This window comes from Oreochromis aureus, linkage group 11, assembly GCF_013358895.1.
Source record: "Oreochromis aureus strain Israel breed Guangdong linkage group 11, ZZ_aureus, whole genome shotgun sequence".
NCBI classification, from domain to species: domain Eukaryota; kingdom Metazoa; phylum Chordata; class Actinopteri; order Cichliformes; family Cichlidae; genus Oreochromis; species Oreochromis aureus.
In genome coordinates, this window is record NC_052952.1 from 13,275,532 (window position 1) to 13,298,774 (window position 23,243).

Sequence of the window (23,243 nt, forward strand, 5' to 3'; positions counted from 1 at the left end):
CCTGCTGCAACAACAGGTCTCACCTTACACGCCGCCTCATCTAAACAAATTGCTGCCAAGCGTGAACCCAACCTCGACTGATCAACGCCAAGTCAGAGGAGAGAGAATCCAATCCTCCTCCCCTTACCCTCTACTTTATCTGCCTCTTAATTTCTGCTTGTGAAAACTGATTTGTCTTTCAGCACTTTGTCTCTCTCCTTCCTGTCCTGCTGCTCTCCCACACTCTCTGAGTGCCTCATCATCTTTTTCTGTCTTCACCGCACATGACAGGGAGTTTCTGCTTGAGGCGTCTCTCTGGCTACTGCCCGTAATGCTCCTCTAACAGGATGGATGGTGGGACTTTCGCCGCATGTCTGACAGATTTAAATCGATTCGTCCAGAGCCGCTTTCAGCTCTCCTAAAACTGACACCAGTGAGTCTGTCTCTATTGTGATGCCAGCAGCCCACTGCCTCCTACTGGAAGCCACAGAGAATCCTTATAGTTTGGGCCACTAACAGCCTTTTACCATGACTATAACTTAGCACATCTCTGTCTCATGACCAGAGAAAAAAGTAGCACTTCTGACTGTTCCTTGGCTATCTTTCACATGTTAATTCAGTTTCCTCAAACTTGATTTATGTGTGCTTCTCTGCTGTTTAGCAATACAGGACACTGGTTCTGATTGCATGTGAAGTGCACTTCCTGTTGAAAACACCCTTAACACTTTCGCTTGTGTCGGTTGTTTTTTTTCCCCCTCTATGAAATCCAGGTTATCACAAATTATTAAATGTAATACTGTAAAGTTCAAAATCAGTTGAAATTAATCAGATGTATCAGTTGAAAGTAGAATTTTATTGCTGCAATTTAAACTGTACCACGAATTTAAGCACATTATATGCAGTATGTCAGTTGGCTATGTTAATGTGCTCTCACATCTCTCCTGGCCTTCAGCTGTGAATTCATGGTATGATGGTAAAGGCCAAACATAAATAATGTACACAGGAGGTCATGTAGTCCTTCTTTTAACAATGTCAACAGCTGTAACAACGTAGCGAGCGATAAGGCTAAATTATTGCACACAGAGCTCATTCCAAATGGACTTTCCAAACATTTCAAACGCAGCCCTCACCAGGCTCGAAGTTGCCCTGGAGCAACTGGAGCGCCTAAGCCGTGTCAAAGTGTAGCTACAGCCCTACAGGAAGGCCAGAATTGGCAGTGATTTGAACTTTCAGATAAGAAAACAAACAACAGGCAGTTTTTTCCAGGGTTGCTGTTTGACCTGTGGTTCCTGGGAGGGCCGACACACCCCTCAGAGAGCCAGTGGGCAGGAGACAAAAGCATGAGAGGCCCTGTTTAGTTTCACAGCACTCTATCATCTGAGAAGCATCTTTATCTATGAAGCAAGTCGTGCCTTTTAAGTAAGTCCAGTCTGTGTAGCTCCTTTTTCAGTGGAAACGGAGGAGCTGAGTTTGCCATTTAGGGTAGTTTTTTGCATATTCTGTCAAAGCCTCACAGAATCAGACTGTGGAAGGCTAACAAGCTTCACTCCTCCATCTTTGGTGTCTTAGACCAGGAGGAGATTAAGTCAGCCGCTAACAGAGGGAAATGCGACGAGTTACTCCTTGTGGTATGCTTGCAGTCCCAGAGGGAGAGCGTGTGCATGTGGAAAGATCAGTGAGAAACCTAATGTGCAATGTCAGTGTGTGCACACGTGGGACACATTCCCCCCACTGTCAGCTGTGTGGGGTGACCTGTCATGACATTCCTGGCCCGTGTTGGTGACTGTCACACAATCCGGCTCCAGTTGCTCTGAATACCACTGACCAGCAATAAACTTACTGCCTTTGAGTGTCAGGAAATGATGGAAAGTTAAACACGTTCACAAATGATTGCTCACAAGCATCATTACTTGGTAATATGAATTAACAGGTATCAGATCATGCGCTAAGGACTATTTTTATTATTACTCACTTGGAACATAATAAGCCTGAAGTCTGCTTGGCAAAAAAAGGAGTTATTTCCACTTACTCAGAAAAAATCTGGACAGAGTTCAATGTGAACGTAATTGCTTCAGGCTATCAAAAAGTTCTTGTCTTCTCTCAACAGAGTGCTCCTTCACGCTGGACACAGAGATTTCTGTTAACTCAAGCTACGGTGAAACAGATGGGACTTTGGTTTCTGTGTATGCTCTCAGCTTTCAGTTCTGTTTTTCTCTGCTTTCTTTCAGCCTGCGTTTGCAGTAACAAGGTGGATTCAGGGCCTGAAGTGAAATATGTAACTGTACTCTGAATCGCAACATCCAAAATGAAGACACATAACAGAACTAGCAACAAGGTCAAAGTGAATGCTTAAAGAAAGGGGAAAATGTTGCTAAAACACTTGTGTTTGAGAGCAATCTGTCACTTAAAATGCACAATTATGCAAAAAATCCAGTTTCATTCTTTCTTTTTTCCAGAGGGGAGGGCTGGGAAATGAGGGGGAGGGATGGTTCTCCCTGTTCTTTCTGGAAGTGAAGGCTCTGCTTTTAAAGCTATTTTTCCATCTACACTATGTGTACTGTATGGTGTAGCGATGGTATGCTTGCACTACACTGCGTCAGGTAAGCTGCAGCACAGTGCTCCAGGATGTTTTGTTCTCCTCATTAACTTTTTCACAGCTCATTGGAGCCTTGAAGCTACAGTCCCAAACTAATACTGGACTTAATACAGCCCACAGCCCTGCCTTCCATTATAAAGCAGCAGAGACAAAGTCTCTTTGTGTCAGACACAACCCAGGTGTTAGAACGTTATTATTTTCCACACAAATCTGTTTTCCACACTGACTTTTTCCTCTCAAACCGCAAAACCATGTGTTTCAAAGTCCTTGTAAAAATCATGGAGAAGCTATAAATGCTTAAATACCACAGGACTCCTTATTTGTTTAAAAAGAGAAGCAGTAAAGCCGTCCAACCCTAGTAAGCTGTGAGCTGAAAGGTCTGGAGCTCCAGTATATGAGAAGAGAGAGTGAGCTGACATATGCCACTCAATCTGCTGTTTAAGCAGATCTCACGTCTTCTAAAAGCAAACAAGATGTCAGATTAAATAGGATCATCAGGACAGTTAAAAGCCACAATCATCCGTCTACTGAACTGCTGCGCAGCACTGAGCACATCCACATCTGTCTGACTCAGCATGTCAGACATTCAGAGAGGAGAATGACTTTGAAAGGGGGAATCTAACTGGGTTATGACCAAATGCATGTAAGCATTTATCCAGAGGCATCATTTTAACTTCTGAAGCTTGAAGCTAAAGGTCGTCCAAAGTGTCCTTTGGAGCGTCAGGTTTAGCACTATTGCTGCTGCCATTTGAATTTTAGGCAAGAAGTGACCATATTTGGACGAGATGGTAGAAATTCCACACTACTGAGTTTGGTTAGCAAGATGCATCCACAGTAAGAAACACCTGCGCGAAACTGACAGAGGAGGTTACAATTGGGGCGTTTAAGTCAATTTCAAAGGATTAAGAATATAGTGTTCATGAAGTTTCACTCTAATTTGGATGCTGTGTTTCTTCCCTTGTATTTGTTGCTAGGTCACTCTCGACAAAGAGAGTAATAAAATATTAACACTAAAACTGAATCACTGACTTCTTGGCTGGGTTGTTAGTACAATTAACCACAAAACTAACTAGCATCCTAGCTGCCACCCACCTGTTGTTTAAAGAATTCCACTAACGCATAACTTTTTATGGATTGGTACCTTACTAACATATAGTGCTTTTCTACTCTGAGCACTCAAAATTGTATCGTATTGTACTGTATCAGTATTGTATTGAGTGTATCGGATGTCGACTCACCGACCTTCTGATCAACAGGTGACCTTCTGTACCACGTGAGAAGTTTGAAGGTCACCGTAATTCTGTTTAAGCAAGAAGCCATCATATTTGGATGAAATAGCAAAGTTTATATTCATAAATTATACATATATTTATTATTTAAATACAGTTGCCAAGAAGACAATAATAAACTATAGAAACCCAAACCATTTTGTGCACCAGACCGTAAACATGCACTGTAGAGAGGTGGAGAGACACTAAATGTATTAATGGTTGTAGAGCCTTGAATGATTAGGATGTCAAAATTCCAGTTTACTGCAATTTTTTACTTCATTTTATAACTTTAGCTATCATTTTCTTGTGAATTAATACTACACAATGAAAGAAAATCACAAGTCATGAGTGCAACTGGAGAACAAGCAAAAGAAAATTAGGTGCATATCATGCACCTGCAGCTGGAGTCAAGGTAGACCAATCTGTCAGAATGCTGACACTTTCAAGGTCCCACAAACTTTAACAGATGCAACATTTCAAGGCTACATGGTCACTGGCCTCGCCAGACATTACCCTCTTCTTTCCCAAGTAATAAAAGTTAAATGATTAGATAGTGTGAAAACAAAGCTACAGTTTACCTTAATTCCTGAAACCAGCTAATTTCAAGGTAAAACCCAAATTAATAGACAGAAACTCTCTCTCTCTCTCTCTTACAGTTCAAGTGTAGCCAATCCAGAGGTTTGTGTAAATACTCTGTGGTTCCCTACAGTTTGTAGAGTCTACCTTACAATATAAAGTGCCTTGAGGCGATAGTTGTTGTGATTTGGCGCTGTATAATTGAACTGAATTCATTTTCTTAATCATCTCGTTTATTTTTCAGACTGTGTGTGCGGAGCTTTACTTTTAATAACAGAAGTGACTGCCAAACCCACAAAAATTCAACCAAGAGTTCATGAAGGCTGACATCATTGTAAATGATTTTCTACAAAGCAAAACACCCATCCCGTTCAGCATAAATAAACAGATCAAATGACATTGTATCGTTGTAAATACTAGCATCCAATCGCAATCCCTTTCTTTTAATTGTTCTCCTTTCTGTCTCTCTATTTACCGCTCGCATTACTTCACACACACACACAGACAGGCAAAAAACACAAGAGATTCAGGCATAAAAGAACAGCAGCTTCTGTTCTGGAAAACTGTTGACTGTTTGACAGGAAGGTCGACAGACTGGGGAAACATCCCTCTGAAGCTTCTCACTCTCTCCCTTAAAAGGCCCTAAAGGGATCCCAGCAGAGTTTTACTTATCAAGCCCTGTCCCAAAGTAACCTCTCAATTGAGTTGTGTGTCACTGCTGATCTATCCCATGCAACAGGAAGCTGACACACATGAAAAAAATATAATAACTAAAAAAAGAAAAGGAAAAACCCACCCAAATGTAGCAATTCTCACAGCAGCGTAGCTAAAGGGCCTTTGTGACCCTCATGCTAAACAATGTCACGCCCTGCATCGGTTGAGTGTGGTGCTATTTGGTGGAAATACAGTAACAGTAAAGTTCCATGACCTAGATTTTTCCTTTTGGTTTCATTGGTGGATAATTGGAAACTGAAAGCACTAAAAGGGCACCATTTGGCTGAACTGGTATTAGAGGAAAGTCCTAAAATGTCATACATTTGTAAACAGACGCACATCAAAAAAAAAGCCAGATCCACAGATTTTATACCAACGGTCTATTTTCCACAAGCATTTTACCTGGCACTGACATCTGCGTATGGCTGACCTCAAAAAGAATTCAGCACTTTCTGTTTGTTGAAGAGGTAGCCAGAGTAGTTTCCAGTGAAAAGACAGCCAACTGCATCAAGAGAAGGAAAATAAATTGCCCACATTTGATGTTAGCGCTAGCCCCAAATACCATATAACTGTTGTCATAATTATTTAAGATTCTAAAAGTTGTCTCATGTGTGGCAGAAGGTAGGTTAAATCATGTGAGACAGCATTCTAACTTTGGGAACTGCAAAGTCGTGCCTGTCTGGGTGAAATAATGAGTAAATGAATCCATCTGCCTGTCACTTTGTTGCTAGAATACCTGAATTTCCCCAGTGAGGGAAAACAAAGGATATTTCTATTCAATTCTGTTCTAGAATGAACGACTGAAACTGATACTGAATGAAGTTTTCATAAAGCTAGTTCAAAATGAACGACGAAATATGGACAATGATAATGACAGTGCTCGATAAAAGATGTAGCCATGGAGATGTCTTTACAAGGCTAGCGCAAGGAGCATATTGACTTTTTTGGCATTTTAACTGTTGCCATGATGGACACTGGACGTGAACATATTGCCACGACAGAGTATAGCTTGGGGAGTTGCCGTCAATCCAACCTAGCACTTGCTAGCTAGCTTAGTTTCTGTACCAGTCTTTAAACATGCTTTTGAAGCAGCCTCAAGTGGCCATTCAAGGAAGTACTTTTGCTTAGTTTTTGCTCTAGAGGTTCATGCTTGAGTTGCTCTTTGTGTTTAGTGCTAATTATTAAATGTCAATTCACTACTTCAGTAACCTAAAACAAACACTGTTGGTAGGTTAGCATGCTAACAGCTATATGCTTCATTCATTTATTTTAAGTTAAACTTTTTTTTTACTTGTTTAGGGTTTTTAAATATCCTTTTATATCCTTTAAATATATAGTATAGTATTTTTGCAGAGTAGTTTTAATTGCAATGCTTGCGCAGCCAAACTCAATTACAAAAGAATCTTTCTAGCCTTTCCAAAACATCCAACGTGACCTGAACTCGTAATTAGTACTGTCTCACAGAGCAGCTGGTGTGGCTGTAGACTAAGTGCAGAGATAATACCTGGCAGTTGAAGGAGATGCAAATCCTCCATAAATGAAACAGAGATATCAGTATCTACTCTTTTGCAAATTTCAGAACCAACAGCTGAAGACTGAGAAAATTAAGCTAAAGTGAAGAGGTGGTGAGTCTCATTTTGTCCATTTTGACCCTGATTTGAAAATACTTCAAGTACAGACACTCAACAACAGCCTCACACAACCTCCAAGCAACTGTATTCATATCTAGCTGTTGTAGGTTAATTGCTTTTTTCGCAAAGGCACTCAACAGATGGCAACCAGCTGAAACAAGCTGCGAAAATGTTACGGAAACTCTCATTTAAAATTTTTGAGATCTGACAAGTTATTAGTGAGTCTGTGCTATATAAGAATGACTAACACATACTCAGTGGCTTTAAACAGACATACACTTAACACATACACACACCAATTTGTCATTTGGTGTTTTAAAGACTTCATTCATCACAAATGTCTATGTGACAAACCACTTCCCATACTGCTTCTCACGTCACGCATACTGGAAATAGAATTTGATGCAGTCATTCATAAAGACATATGCTGCATGTCTGCACTGTAAAGTCATCCCCATGATGTACGGCAAAAATAAAGTACTACTTAATAATTTACAACTGTTTGATGCTTTTCAGCCAAAGAGAAACTGCAATTTAAATTACCCATAGCAGCTAATCAAGCTGGCAAAAATAACAGTTTAATTGGTTGACTGAACATTGCCACGGCTATATTTAGGGTTTATTTTAAGCCCTGCAGGGCATAGGACAGGGCCTTCTAGGACACCCACTGGGGCAAAAATGCATGCCATCCATGGCTGCGCACCCTCAGAAGTCCACCCGACTTGCACAGGGCAATCCCCCACTCAGACGGCCCAGTAACACTGGCATCAGCTGCTGCCACAAATTGCATTAGAGGACAGTGGGATGATGGCCAGGCCTTTACCATCCAACCAGCTGCAATTCAGAAAAGGCAAGGAGACAGCAGTGAGTAACATTAGAAAGAGCAGACTGACTAATTGACTATAATTGTATTTTAACCCATTTGGAAAATATGGCTGATCCCAAATCCAGTGTCATGCTCTAGTCCTTACTCTTTGTAAATTAGGACCACCGGAGATGTTTATAGTACTATCAACAAATGAAAGATGATTCAAAGGTTCCTAGGAGTTAGTAGTAGGTACAATTGGATCTCTTGGTCAGCTGATGCCTCTCTGTGTTGGGCCTGTAGGTTCTACCTGTGCCTGCATGGGTTTTTTTCACACAGCACAAAGGTATGCTTTTCAGGTTAATTGGTGATTCAATTGTATATGGGGATGGGGAAATATGTGGTTCTGCCTCATTGTGTTACCCCTAGTACAACCTGTCCAGGATAAGTGGCAAAGAAAATGGGTGTGTCTTCAATCAGATTCAAGCTGGCAAAAAAAAAAAAAAAAAAAAGACGAACCATTCCTATCTGCAGGTTTCAGTACGTCATATTTTGGATGAGCTCCCAAAGCGTGCTATTCATTTACAGAGATGCAAACCAATCCAGCAAAAATAGACCCAGCATGTAAAGACAGAGGAACCACGGCTTATGGAACCAGGAGACACATGCACTAGCTTAAAATGGCAACTGAATGAGTGGTGAAGGGGTTTCCTGGGGGTAAAAAAAGCACACGAATCTAGCTAAGCCTCTGTGATGCTGCATATAGGTTGAGTTGTAGAGTGTGGATTTTCAATGCACCTTATATTCCACAAAGAAGTGTATCCATATCCGTGGGACAGTCTTGTAGGTAATTGTTTACTGCATCTTATAAAACAGACCATAGACTTTTTACACCATCATACTCCACTTTAAGGATTTGTTTAATTCCATGAATCTATCGTCCCACGAATCCTACTTGCTGGGATTTGCATTTTTAGGCCTGCACAGCCCACAGACATCAGGCACTGGTCTGTTGGCTGACATCGAGCAGAACTTTGAGCTAAACGATTAAGCCATACTTATAATGAAAGTGCGAACATATTGATGATCAGCAAACACAATCTTACCACTTCCCACTTCCTACAATGTCAGTTATGCCAATGAGGAGAACGATTCAACAGCAAAAGGTTGACTGCACCCAGGTGGGTATAAATCTACACCTGGAAAACCGTGTGCTGTATCGCAAAGGTATCAGTGATTACACAGGCAAATGATTCTTTACATGGTTGCATATTAAAGATGCCATTAAGCAGCTTTCTATGTTAAGTAAACGCCGGCAGTCATGAAAAAGCTTTTAGCATAAACTATTGCAAAATGCATAAGACACCATAGAGCAAATATCCACATTAACATGTCTTTTTGATCCACTGTAGATCTTGCAGGGAATAAATCATTATTTGGGGGAAAAAAAGACAAAGTGGCTGATTTGTCCTTAAACGACAAAATGGGGACAGTATGCAGAGAATATGGACAGGGACAGGTATTTAGAACAGCGTGGCTGTGTTCTGCAAATGAGCATGTGAGAACCAGACTTTAAAACTGCTGGGTACTGCTTTACAAACCTAATAATTTTCATAATTAAGCTCTAGGAGGTACAAACACACACGCAACCTTGTCCAACCATGCCACATGGAGCCAATGCAGACACATAGCCTATTCCATTCATAGTAATTACAGTACAGTACTTTCAAAAGCCTTGTGGATTCTGCATAAAAATTGCTAATGTTTTTTACATTAGCAAGATATCCATGCCAAAAAACAATATAAAAAAATCAGAGATAGGAATGTGACAAAGTCGGAGAGTTTTGTGCCTTTATAAGGAGAGCAGGATCTGCAAGGAGCACAGACGCTGTCGAGGTAGGAACACAAAGGAACGTCTGGAACATAAACACCTGCCACAGAGCCAGCTTCTGCTTCCCATTACCTCCTGGTTCAGAAGCAGCATTACAAACACACACTGAAACATACAGACCCATGCACAAATGAGGCAAATCTGGTCCAGCGCCTGTGTTTCCGACTTAGTTTTCTAAACTTGACTGCTAAAAAGTTGTTGTGCGTCTCCTGTCCTGTGGCAAGTTCACTACGCTTTGACAAAAAATTCTTATCAGTCTCTATTTCAGCAACAGCGCTGCCGAAACCCATAAAACGTTGAGACTTGATAACAGTAGAGCAGCAGTTTTGTGTCACAAACCAACCTGTCTGAATTCCCAGCTAAACGCAACCAATTCCCACTGGAGAAGGCCAACGGGATGTCTTACTGCCAAAGTATTTGGTCATCGCCGAAGTATTCTGCACTCATTCCGTTTGTTTACAGTAATTACACAGACATTAAAAATCAATACAGTGAAGGTTCAAAGATGTTAAAAATGCCAAGTCTGGCAGCATTATTTTAAAGATATGGAACGTGTACACAAAGAGACCCAGACAAAGAAAAACATGCTGATACACAGAAAAATGAGCAATGGTGATTCAGCACAAGCACAGCCGCCAGATTCTCACAACAAGAGAGAGGCAAAGGAGAAAAAAACTGGGGCAATATTTATAGAGAAGCTCTTGCTCTTCCTGATGATGCTTTGGAACAGGGGAGATGAAACACACGACAGGAAAAAACATTTAGTGCAAGGAAAAGTGAAAGAAGACCGACATATGAGCCGCAGACAAGAGTGGCAGCTAAGGAAAACTTTTAAAGTGAAAGCACCTGGAGGATGCTGCTGACTTCCTCTGATGTGGAGAAAGTGAAAGCAGTTGTGGAGATGTGTCGTTGTGACAGATGACTCTTGTATGGATGTTTTTTTTTTTAAACTTTATCCTCCTCATCTTGATCTTTGTTTGATTAACCTTTGTAACGCACTACATTTCCAAATAAAGTAAACCATGTGAAATATTAGACAGAAGGCAAGCCATGCAGCACACTTAGGGGGAGATAATGGGATAAAATGAGATGAAAATTTGAGAAGAAAAGCAACCGCTTCCCGTGGGGTGTTAATGAATTTCACTGTTGCTTAGCAGCACCTGTTTTGCCCTCTGTTGGGCTGCAATGGGCAAAGTGCTGGGACTTTAAAATAAAGTCTCATACTGACATCAAGGTCAGAGGTGAGCAGAGCGGGCTGTTTGTTAGCCACATGGAGTGAAGCACTCCTGTAAATCCGCTGCGCTCTTGCAACGCACACAAACACACACTGGAGATAGTGTGGAAGAGTGACAGCCAACATGTGCGGCAATCAATAAAAAACACTCAGCAGTCAAGGGATGCAGCATGCAGGACGACCGCTCCAGAAACATGCACGGCAGCCGGCACATTTTAAAAGCACAGCAGACAGGCACAAGCATCCACCTGCGCTGAGTCAGACAAATGAATGGGACAAATACAAACACAAAGACTCGTGCTTGACAATCACTTAGAGACGTGCGGTTACTGTTATCCCTATAACACGAGCGCACTCTCCCACCTTTGTACTTCTCCCTGACGTTCTCATAAGCCTGGATGAAGTCCTGCTCCTCAGCGTTGGGAGGCAGATAGGCAGGTTCATACATGGCCATCCCAGCACTTCCTTCCTTCTCCTTCTTCTCCTCTTCTTCCCTTTTGGGTCAGCCCTCTGTGTGTTTGGATGTATGTGAGGCAGACCGGTGCTGTCCTCCGTCTGGTCTCTCAGCTGTGTGTGAACCCTCCACGGCTCGAAACTTCATTCCACAGCCCAGCGTCACCACACATACACACCCCCCTTTGCCTCCCTTCTCTTCCATACCCTCCCATAGCCTGGCTCAGAAATACTAATATAAATGTCAGGCTCCTCCTCTTAAAGACACACAGGCTGGAAGAAACAAGCACACACTCACAGAGAGCAGCAGAAACAGCAGCAAAGGGCTCTCTGGTTCAGATTAATTCAACTGTAATGGATGGCAAGCATCCTTGTTTATTTAACCTCATAAAATGCTAGAAAAATTCTGATATCATGAAATAGTAATTAATGAGGGCTCGACCGAAACTACACATAAAATTAGGCAAGAGAAGCTCCCGTATTCATCAGCGCTTGCAGAGTGGAAAAAACCAAACTTGAATGGTAGTATGCTTTTAGGGAGATTAACTTGTTTTGTATCACTGTAACAATCATTAACCATACAGTAGTATTCATCCGAGCAGATAACTTCTTTGTTAGCTCACAGTAGTAATCATAGGTAACAATCAGGTGAGAGAAGGAGGTTCTCATCTACTGTAAAATATTATAGTACTTGGGTTGGTCCAATGTGGTGAAGTCGTCCTGTACCTTTGGCAGAAAAACAGCCCCAAAGCATAATGTTTCCACCTCAGTGCTTCACTGTGGAGATGTTCTTTGGATCATACTCGGAATTTCTCTTCCTCCAAGCGCAGTGGTTCAGAGTTAGTGCCAAAGAGCTCGATTTTGGTTTCACTTTCTCCCGGGCCATCTCTGAATCATTTAGAATCAGAATCCTTTTGTTGTCATTAAACATCAGATGTTCAATGAAATTTGAAGCAGCTCCTTGGCGCTTAGAATAAATAACAATGGAAAAACAATTTACTAAATCTAAAAATACCAACTACACAAATACACAAGGCTTACACAGATGTGCAAGGTTGCTCTGAAGGTTCTGATCCACCACCTTTCTCATGGTCATCCTCACCCCATGCATGGAGCTCTAGACCAAGAGCAACTGATTGGTCATTTTAGATATCGTCCACTAACCGAACAATCACACCAACATTAATACTCACTATTAAAATTAAACTACTATAAAACTTTGAGACTTTTAATTTCATTCTAAGTGACCAAACTTCAGCAAGAGCTCAAATACTTAATGTATTGTGAAACTGAAGTCAATACTGTGGTAAATGGTGTATGGTAAAGCAAACTTTCCAGGCTGAAAGCTGCCTTACTTTCCAGCCCGTGCTTATATTTAGTATTTAGTACTTGCTTCTCATGTCCCATCAGAGAGGTTGGGGCGCAGCCACAGAGCTTTTAGAGGTGCTCTGTGGAGTGCGCCAGCACATGCTTTGGATTCTGTGGGTGGATCAGACCTTCTGTAGATCTTTGAACACATTAGGAATTCAGAAAATAGATCTTTTTTTTCCTCGAGTGTTTTCTGAATTTCGATGGTGTGGTGCTGTACTGTTGGGACGGGAGGGACGTCCTTGATGTGCAACAATGTTTTGTTGGGCCGTGTGTGTCAAAGTAACTTCCACATGAATGCCAGAACCCAAGGTTTGCACTCTAACAAGATGATCCATGTTATTCACTTTACTAGTGTAGTTTATTATTTTATTTATGCCATCTTTAGAATGAGAGCCACTGTTGTGTGGCATTAATGGCAAACCAGATATCAGAAGAATAAACATTATTTTCCACATTTTTTTTTTCAAAAATAACATCAATTAAAAACGTTAAATTCTTCCAAATTTCTTTAAATGCAATCTGACTGAACACTTCATCCTTCCTCATTAATTTAAAGAGGTTTCATATCTTGTTCTATAATGCCATACCTTAAACAGATTTCTACATTTAATACATTTAGTCCACGTCTACAGGACAAAATCTCATAACAAAGACATTGTCGATCCTCTATGTGCTGCGGAAACACACTCCAGCTGGTAGCTGCATCTGCAACATGATAAATACATACAGTTGCAGTTGCAGTGCAGATATGCCCTTGACATCCACTGGGAACATAAACAGACAGAGCAACCACTGAATATTCAACAAATGCCAAGACCGGCCGAGCTGATGACAGTCGGGACAAAAACAGAGTTAAAAGAAAAAAAAAAAACGAATCTCCTTCCTATGCCAAGGCTTCATTTGTCACTTAGATATTTGTTGTGTCAAAGCATAATAAAAATTCATACCGTGCTTTGATTAATAGCTACGCAGGCTGTAGCATTAAAAATAATTGATAACACTATTGACAGCAAACTGATGTCAACTAGCAGAGACATACTGTGCACAGAAAAGTTGCTGGGATCTAACAATGCTGTCTTGTTGAGCTGTTGTATGATGGAGAGCCTCATAAAAGCGGAGGAAAGGGAAGACTGTATCAAACTTGCACTGATCCCATGTTGGATTTTGCGTAGGAGTCTCCTGTAGCACAATGGTAGGGATGTGATGTAGGAAAAAGGAAAATCCCTGCAGCTCAGCCTGACTGTCAGACGTTTCTTTGGCCAAGGCCACACTGACATCAGCCAGGACACTTCCCTGAGAGGAAATGTGATAAGTTCACTCCAAACTCTTTGCTCTTGCTGCTGGAGAATTGCGACAGTGTGTGTGTGCGTCTGTGTCCTTTTCACTAGATCCAAAAGGAAATTTCATTATGCTTAACTCTTGCACTGTAAGTCTTCTGTGTCTTCTGAAGAACAAAGCTCACACACTGGCATTTTTTCCCTATAGTCATATTTTCCAGTCACTATTTTGATTAACATACAATGTTTCCTATTATTATTATTGACAGTTTTTCACCATTAAAATATGAATTTTTAAATGTGTAAAAAAAATAGAGCAGCTAGCGGTCAGGTCATATTACATAAATTATGTAACATTGCAGAATTTAACAAACACACACATTTTTGCTTTATCTTGAGTGCAAATTCCACTGTGGTTACTGATTTCCCATAAATCCAAGAAGAGAAAAATATGATAACTGCAAATACAAATATGCTCGACGAACACAGACCAGCTAATATGTACTCAGCATAACCTCCTTTTAAAAAAGATTACGTATCCTAAAAAAACAGGGAGAGGCGCAACAGAAGGATGACATCAGCATATCCACTCTAAGATCCAACACAAAAAATGAAAAGAAGGCAAGAGGAGACAGAAATGTTTTTACTATGACAGAAGTAAGTAGAATTTAATTTTGGGCTTTACAGTTGACATGAATATATGCATGTAATGAATGACTCAGTCAGACTTGTGATTATGTTAGATATTACTGTGACATTAGATTTGAGTGCTTGGAAGTGGGAAGTGAGTGTCAACTACACGAATGCCAAGGCTAAACCTTTAAAACATCAGCTACTATTAACGATCAGTGACGCTGGATCTCATAACCTCATTCTCACACATGCAGTGGTGACGCATAGAAGATAGTTACATGTCTCACTCCGAACTTGCTGGATCATTCTAGCTCCCTGTCCACTCCCCAACAGTTGGACCACTTTATCTGGCTCCATGACATCTGTTTGTTTACTCAAGCTGCTACTTTTATGACCTGATGATCTGGTAACGTGAAGTCAAATAAAAGTTGAGGAAGGATATAGAAAAGTATGTGAACATGTGCGTGTGTGTGTGTATATGTGTGTGTGTGTGTGTATGTGTGGTCATGGGGGCCTGTGTGTAGTTTGTTTTCCAGATCTCCTTCAACAATACCCGACAGGTGCATACAGGGGCCTGTGGGTTCAGTGTGCATTCTTTCATTTGCACACACAAGCTTTCCACATCAGGAAATCTGAAACTGCAGTTGGATGTTTCAGTGTATGAACAGCTTAACCTGCATGTGGACGTTTTTATAATGTATACAGTGAATGCTTTTGCATTTCACTTGATACTCTGCTTATTACACAGGGTGTTTTGTCCTGTCTCCGTTCCCTTTTGCCCAACCGGTTGCGGCAGATGACTTCCCCTCCCTTAACCTGGTCCGCTGGAGGTTTCTTCCTGTTAAAATAGAGTTTTTCCTTCCCACTGTCACCAAGTGCTTGCTCAAAGGGGGTCGTCTGATTGTTTTAGATTTCTCTCTATTACTGTAGAGGCTTTACATTACAATATAAAGCACCTCAAGGGGACAGGTTTTGTGATTTGGTGCTATATAAAATTAAATTAAATTGAATTAAGACTGACAAGAAATAAAGTGAGAATAAATGAAATAGAACAAATTGAAATTCATTAAAATAGTATTTTACAATTGAAAGGTAGATATACATTTTTAATATATAAAAGGTTCTATTTTGCCCCACTGCTATCTTCAGTGGTTAAAGAAGCTCCACGGCTGTCCACTTAACAGCCTGTCACTATGTGGGGGTTTTTTGCAGTACGCTCCTTTTGTTTGATATTCTAATGGGGCCAACTCAGAGCGACAGCCTTAACATTAATAATGTTTTTCACACTGCTCGGTTCTCAGAATGAGATGGCAGCCTGCACAAATCACAGCGCATCTTTTCTCAAGTGTCAAGGGGATTACCGAAGCACAGCTCACAGAAAAAGAAGAAAAAACATGGGGGAAACAAATAACACTTGGACTGTGCACACATGCACAGGCAGGAGTTTAATGCTGGCCCACAGCTAGACTGATCGGTCTGGCTGTGGAATATGACACAAAACCCAACAGTAGTGTGGCAGCTTTTATTAAGGGAGAATTTATGGTCCGTTCTAACTAAGACAGGGCTTATCCTCTGTTAGATTTTGATGAATGGAAATTGTTTTGTCTGTAGAGACAAGGGACAAAAGAGCAAAATCTCACAATGCTTTCTGCCTTCATTGTATTTTAATAGTAGCCTTTCAAAGTAATTACTTGTGCACTTGGGTATATTTTATATATCTATATACTCTTATAATACAGTCTGTGAGGATGTGATCTTTAGTGTCCTTTCACTTTTGACTACTTTTGTCAGCTGATGATCACCAGGCTTGATGCTCTTCTCTGTCAGTTATCCAAGCCTTAAACGATTTCAGTATGGTGCAATCCGGGTGCAATGCTGCTGTTACTGTTGCCCAGTAAAACTGGGTAACAGACAATCATAGAAACAGGCCTGGCTCCCTCTTCTGGATATCCACAACAGAAACACATGATCAGACATGCTGCTGTTGACTGCCCTGACCTTTTCAGCCCACCACGCTTTTCCGTCATGGCTCATTCACAGAATCTGAAACTGATGGTGAGGAGCAGCATTCCTTCCCCGATATGGCGTGGAATGAGAAAGAGCATGAAGGTCAAAGCGTTTAAAAAGAAGAAAAGTGCTTTGTCCAGAAGGGTCTCAAAATGAGAATGAAAGCATACTGTCTGGTGAAAAAGGCAGAGTTCTGTAATACCGGACACATAATGAACACACAATGTAGCCGATGCTATTTGAGACGGGTGTGGAAATGAGAAACATTTTCCAGAAGCGGTGATGACTCTTTAGTACGAGCAGGCCACCAGCTGGTTAACAGAAAGTGCCACCTGCTGGGGAAATGGGTTATAGCTATCTGAAGGGAAGCCAATAGCTGTGTTCACACATGAGCAGGGAGCTACAGATGTATGAAAAGAGGACATTTAAGAAGCTATTGCAATCACAAGCAATTATAAAATCTGAGGAATACAATTGGGCACGCAAAAGAGACAGGCCAGCTCAGAGAGCCTTTCATAACTGAACCAGCTCAACAGTATAAAAATCCAAAGCTCATTATAATAAACTGCCAATGCATTCAGCTTGTATAAAATCTGCTACAGGGCAAGAGTCTGAGTATGTGTCTGGAGCAACTGTCAGCAGTACAACAACAGCATTTGTGTGGAAGATGAGTCATACTTTTAAAGGCTCTTCTCTCATTTAAGCAACGACATTGGGGGCTAAAAGATGACGTCAAAAGTGCCAAAAACTGAAGTTATTTGAATTGCGACTACACATTTGTTACAAAAGCGACAAATCTCTAAAATGCCAAACATTATATCAGACATATACATGTTTACAGCATAGTACAAATACAGTTGGCAGCTATAGTTAACTGTCTTTTTGAAAGTAATGGTAAATAATGAATACTAACCCTTTTAAACTGTATTAAGACTTTAAGTTTTGTTTAAGTGTCTCCAGGTGGGTCCCAGTGCTCTTGTATTAAAACCCTTGAATTCGCTGACTCTTCAGTCTTTCTGGTAGAAAACATTTTATTTTAATGCTGTTTGTGGCCAACCAAAATTAGTAAACATTTTAATATTATAGTGAATTTCAGATGAACTAACTTAGCTAGCAGGCAATAGCAGTATGTGGCAAATCCCCAGCTGTACATTCTCATCCATGTTGAAAACCTTACATCACAACAACATACAGTGCATCCACAACATAACAGCAGCTTCCACAAATTAATAGTGTAGTGTGCGGTAACAGTGTGTACCAATAAACTGAGGGAAATGGGATGTGGATGACTCAGATGATTTTCCTGTAACGTAGGAGCTCGAAATTAGAATAGATATTTATGCTTGTGTGCACATGCACTGATCATTTCCACAGAAAATTGCTACATTAAACTGTAATGTGTGTGTGTGCGTGTGTGCATGAGAAAGAGATAGCAAGAGAATGTGAGTGGAAGAGAGATGGAGTCTAGCATCGCCTCGGCATCAGATCATAGCCACTCCAGAATGAATTATTGAAGAGTACTCTGCAGGGATGTTTGCCATTTAAATACAACTAGGGCTCTAAAAGCCAACAGCAAAACACACACACACAATTCATGTGCAATCCAGTTAGCAAAAACAAACTTGATCCACTTAAAATAATACAATTAATTATAAAGGCTAATGAGATTTTACATTTTTCACAATAGCCATTAATATTTAATTACAAGAACAAGAAGATATTCAATACCATTTTCAATATCACAGATTGGAAAATGACAGAATGACAGAAAAATGACAAAATTAAGATACATAAATGCACAAATATTTTTAATAAAGTTTAGATCAAAACCATCTAAATGGCCATCCAAATGTATTTAGCCTTGATTCTTTCTTCTGCTTCTGGTGACTTGGCACCATATTTTTGCTTTCCATAAAGTACAGAAGGCTACCACTGTTTCTGTGTTGATGCTGGTAGACCTTTATTATTAGGTTCAACCTGGGACTTTAAAAAGTATTATGTTTCTCTTAAACAAATGTGCTTCCTGTTAATTAAATTAACACTTCCTATTTAGAAGATAATGTTGATAATGATGATGATAATACATATAATGATAATGATAATACATTAACATTATAGTATTAGCCTTACATTAATAATAAGTTGGCATATGGCCAGTGTGGGTAACTGCTAATAGGAAATGGCTAATGTTGATGCATCTGCTGGACACATGTTTATTACCGGTTTAACACTTTAAAGTTAAATCTGAGTATTAGTGACATCAAAATTCATCACAAAGACCGTGGGAAGTTGTCTGTCAGCTGGAGAAGGTGAATGTGGCACTGTTTGTATCAATACTGTTGCAAATGAATGTCTAACCCAATAATAATTTTTAGTATTGATCAGTATCTGAGTATCATGTCTTCCAGAGTCAAATGTGAGGGCATTTCACCGACGGTTAAACTGGAGCTGCTCAGAATCCTCTGAAAACTCTCTTTTCCATATGGCTATATAATCATTCTATTGGACCTGATGACTGAAGAGTGCTCATCTCCCAACAAGAACTGTGCATAGTCTATTCTAATCCCCATTCTAGGACAGGCATGTACATCTGCTTACAGTCAGGAAATCTGTAGCAGAACTTCGTCATTCATCAGAGCTTACTACAAAAGCTAAGCCTCAGCCACGGGTGCTGATATTGCCTGACATGACCTTCTGATCGCTGGAAAAAGAGATGTACAGGATGTAGGCCTTTTGTAGGCCTGCATGCACATCCTGAGTTATCCAAACTTCCTCCTAGACAGGAGCACAATTTTCCAAAACTCGATCAAAGACTTATTGTGTGCAATCAAACACTTGCGCTAAAACTGGCACACTGAAAATTAGTATATTCTGTGCTACACTAAACCGGGTTTTATCCTTGTTGTGCTGTCTGCTTTGGGATGAGGATGCCCTGCCCTTGTTTCAGAAGTTTATGTAAAACAGTTTAATTTCTTCTTTTCCTTTAATAAAAGTGAGATGCTGTTATAGAAGTGTTTATAATTACTAAGAAATTATGATGCCCTGACAACTCTTTCTTTCCTTTATGCCATATTTAGCTTCAGTCAGTTTTATGTGACTTTTTAAATATGTGTTACACTTGGACCAGTGATGATACTGCTAACCCACAGTATAAATAATGTGTTTCCAGAATCCCTACAAATGACTTGAACATGATCCTAGCCCATTGATAGGGGAAAAAAACCACACCTCAACCTTTAAAAAAGGCTAGCTCTCACCATCATCATCACCTTAATTCTTCACTGTGTAATGTGAAACCTGTCCAGCTGAGAAAATCCATTATAAGTTTGCAGGGGGGGGCAGGGACTTGCATATGTAATGCATGTACAAAACAGCACTGCTTGGTTTCCTTTTTACCTTACAGTATTTCTTACAAGGTTAATGGTTGCTCTGTCCTGGCATTTAAAGCTGCTGTTGGAAGTTTGAAAACATAGTAGGAGTGAAACAAGAGTGTTACATCCTGCCCATATAGCAATGACCGAAGCTCAAGGAAGGCACTTGTGTATGCCTGTTTTTCACTGACATTTTATAAAGTACAGTTATTTCTCATTGCTATGTGTACATTTACTAACATTAATTTGTTACTTAAGGAATCCAGCAGTCAGTATCTCAGGCCACAAAATAGGTGGCACTTTATGCAGAGCCTTGAAGATGACAAACTGTCTACACTTTGTCATCTTCCATGCTCTGCCCAGAGTGCAAACAAGGATATTCCCACAGAGGACAATGGCTCTGACATAATTAACGCAGGCTTTCTGTACTGCTTTTCATAAATAGAAGAGTCAACATGATGAATAATGTTCTTTCTTTGCTGGTTCTAAGGTTTGACATTTAAAAGGGATAGGCGGCCTGGCATCCACTACATCCACTGGTACACACATGAAAAAAGTCACATGCTCCACATTACTCCAGTAAAATCACAAATTTTTTACTCACTACTGCACATCTGTTCCACAGTCATAATGATCTGTTATTGCATATGATTTGCGTACTTGTGTTCACTACACTGAATGCCAGTTGTATTGATTACTTGGTATATTGTTATGTGTTACAGCCTCTGCTACCTCTTGGGCAGGTTTCACTTGAAAATAGATTTTAATCTCAATGAGGCTTTTACCTGGATAAATAAATAAATACATAAATAAATAATAGTAATAATAACATTATTAATAAGACTGCAGATTTGTATTGAGTTCTTAAGGAATTTGAAACTGAATTGAAACACTAAACCATTATTATTTAATACCTCCATATTGAAAATAAAATATTTCATGTGGACTTCAGTTGTAATGACCTTTGACATCCAACTTGGCGTTGTTAGCTAACAGCAGGCTAACTTTTCGGTGCCAACATATAGTAGAATGGACAGTCAGATAGATTATAAGCAACACATAGCTGGTTTGGAGCTCTGAGTGCTAGATCGCGCTTCACTTGCTCTAAATCACGTGACATACAGGTATAAGAATAAAAGCTTATGGGGAAAACGGGTGGAGTGCAAAGAAAACTAGCACTAGCATATTCATTTTGGGTTAGCTTAACTACTACAAGGCTTCATTAGCTAGCCTTTTCAGTTTTCCATGTCAATATGTCTGTAACAACTGAAATATAAGATTTAAGTTTGTTTTAAATGTCTGCTTTAAATAAGTAAGCACTCTTTCACATGTATAACTCTAACTCTGTTTAGTCCCCCTACCTGCAATGCGAATTACAGCCCTGTCAGCTGGATCAAGGACCTCCGCTGTGGCGGATTTGGAGCGTTTGACTCTCTGGTGTTTGGACAAGTTCCAGGGCAGGGTGTCTCCAAGAAAGGGAACGCCGCTCCTCTCTTCATAGCTTTCCTCCAGCGGGGTTCGATCCCTACGTCTGTCTTTACGGGTCGCCATCACCTACTTAAGAAAGAGATGGATAGGCTTAGTTAGGGACTGACTGCATGAAGGAGGACACATAATCAGAATAAACGTTTTGCTGTGTTTACACTCAAATATTAGCACACCACCAGTGGTCAGCTGTTTTCTTCTCTGTGCTGACTGACCTCAGCATACTAATGTTTAACTGCCACTCAAATGTGTAACAAGATTAAACTCAGTACGCCTAATGTTAGAGTGCTATAAAAAAAATGCAAACTGTACTTTGTGGAATACGACCACGCCAGACACACCATGTACTTTGTCCTTCACTAGAAATGTTTGGAATACTATCAGTGTATAGAGATCAGGACATAATAAAAAGAGGCTGCATGATATTATTCCTAAGCCAAAACGATAGAGGGGTTGCTGCCCACTCTTCTTTACAACCTTGCTTAAGTTCACTGAGATTTGTAGGCGGTACCAGCTATTCTGTTGTACAGGAGTGCAGAATTATTAGGCAAATGAGTATTTTGTCCACATCATCCTCTTCATGCATGTTGTCTTACTCCAAGCTGTATAGGCTCGAAAGCCTACTACCAATTAACATATTGGGTGATGGAAGCTTCATGGAGCTTCACCTGCTGGTGCAAGAAGGGGGGGTAAGAAATGGCAGCAACAGACACTTGGAAAGCTTGCACGACTGTCCTTCACTAGAAATGTTTAAAAAGGTACAACTGCTTGATGCTGCTGAGCATCCTTGCTCCTTGGTTTCATACTTCCTCTGTGTGTCCAGGTTAACATTTACTGTTAAATATTTAGCCTATATGCACAGGGCAGCATCAGTTACAGTTAGTTCTAATGTTTTACATATCAGGACATAATAAAAAATTATCTAGCCCTTTGCAGGTTTTAAAATGAGGTAGATACAACCTCAGATGAATAACGGCACATGACATATTACACTATGCTATTATTCATTTAAAAAACACTAAGCCAAAACCAAGAAGCAGTGTGTGAAAAACTGTTGCGTGTGCAACTCTAGCAGTTATAACTTGAGGCAATTGTTTTCTGAATGACTATCCGTTTTCTACATTGTTGTAGAGGGGTTGCTGCCCACTCTTCTTTACAACCTTGCTTAAGTTCACTGAGATTTGTAGGCATTTGTTTATATGCACAGCTCTATTAAGGTCCCGCCACAGTGTTTCCATGAGGTTGAGCTCTGGACTTTGACTGGGCCATTACAAAACTGTAATTCTTTCATTTTCAGCTATTCTGTTGTAGATCTGCTGCTATGCTCATCATTGTTTTGTTAAATGACTCAGTTTCAGCTGAGCCTTTGCTGTTAAACAGATGGCCTCACATTTGACTCTAGAATATTTTGATGTACAGAGGAGTTCATGGCCAACTCAATGCCCAGGTCCTGTGGCTGCAAAACAAGTCCAAATCATCACCACTCCACCACCGTGCTTGGCAGTTGGTATCCAGTAAATGTGCTCATAAGCTTTGCCTGGTTATCGCCAAACGTGGCACTGTACATTTAAGGCTAAACGTCTCCACTTTGATCTGTTCAAAGGACATTGTTCCACAGGTCTTGTGGTTTATTCAGATGCAACTTTACAAACGTAGCTGTGCTAGAACAAAGAGGCAAATAACCCATACTTGTTCAGTCTTTTCATCATCATACTATGAACTTTAACATGCTAAGTGAGGTTTGTAGAGCTATATTAAAATTGAATGTGAAGAACATGCTAAGTGAGGTTTGTAGAGTTTTTACCGTTTTTTCTTGGAGCATTGCACAGTCTGACCTTGGGTTGAATTTGCTGGGACATCCACTCCTGATTAGACTGTCTTGAATCTATTAATCGTCCACTTGTAAACACTCTTTCTCAGCACTGAATTACCTTATTGATAGGAAACAA

The 23,243-nt window shown here is 40.3% G+C and overlaps 1 protein-coding gene across 3 annotated transcripts in view; it reads right to left on the reverse strand.

The window, feature by feature from the left end:
* Positions 1–23,243, reverse strand: part of plecb (plectin b) — a 118,777-nt gene that overhangs the window by 93,511 nt on the left and 2,023 nt on the right. For 2 of the 3 annotated variants that reach the window (XM_039619380.1, XM_039619379.1), the window contains exon 2: positions 21,171–21,366. In XM_039619380.1, the coding sequence (XP_039475314.1) occupies positions 21,171–21,360 (190 nt within the window). In that variant the 5' untranslated portion in view covers positions 21,361–21,366. Of the gene's footprint in view, positions 1–11,060; positions 11,326–21,170; positions 21,367–23,243 lie in introns of those variants that run through there. The other variant, XM_039619382.1, reaches the window with a different exon arrangement.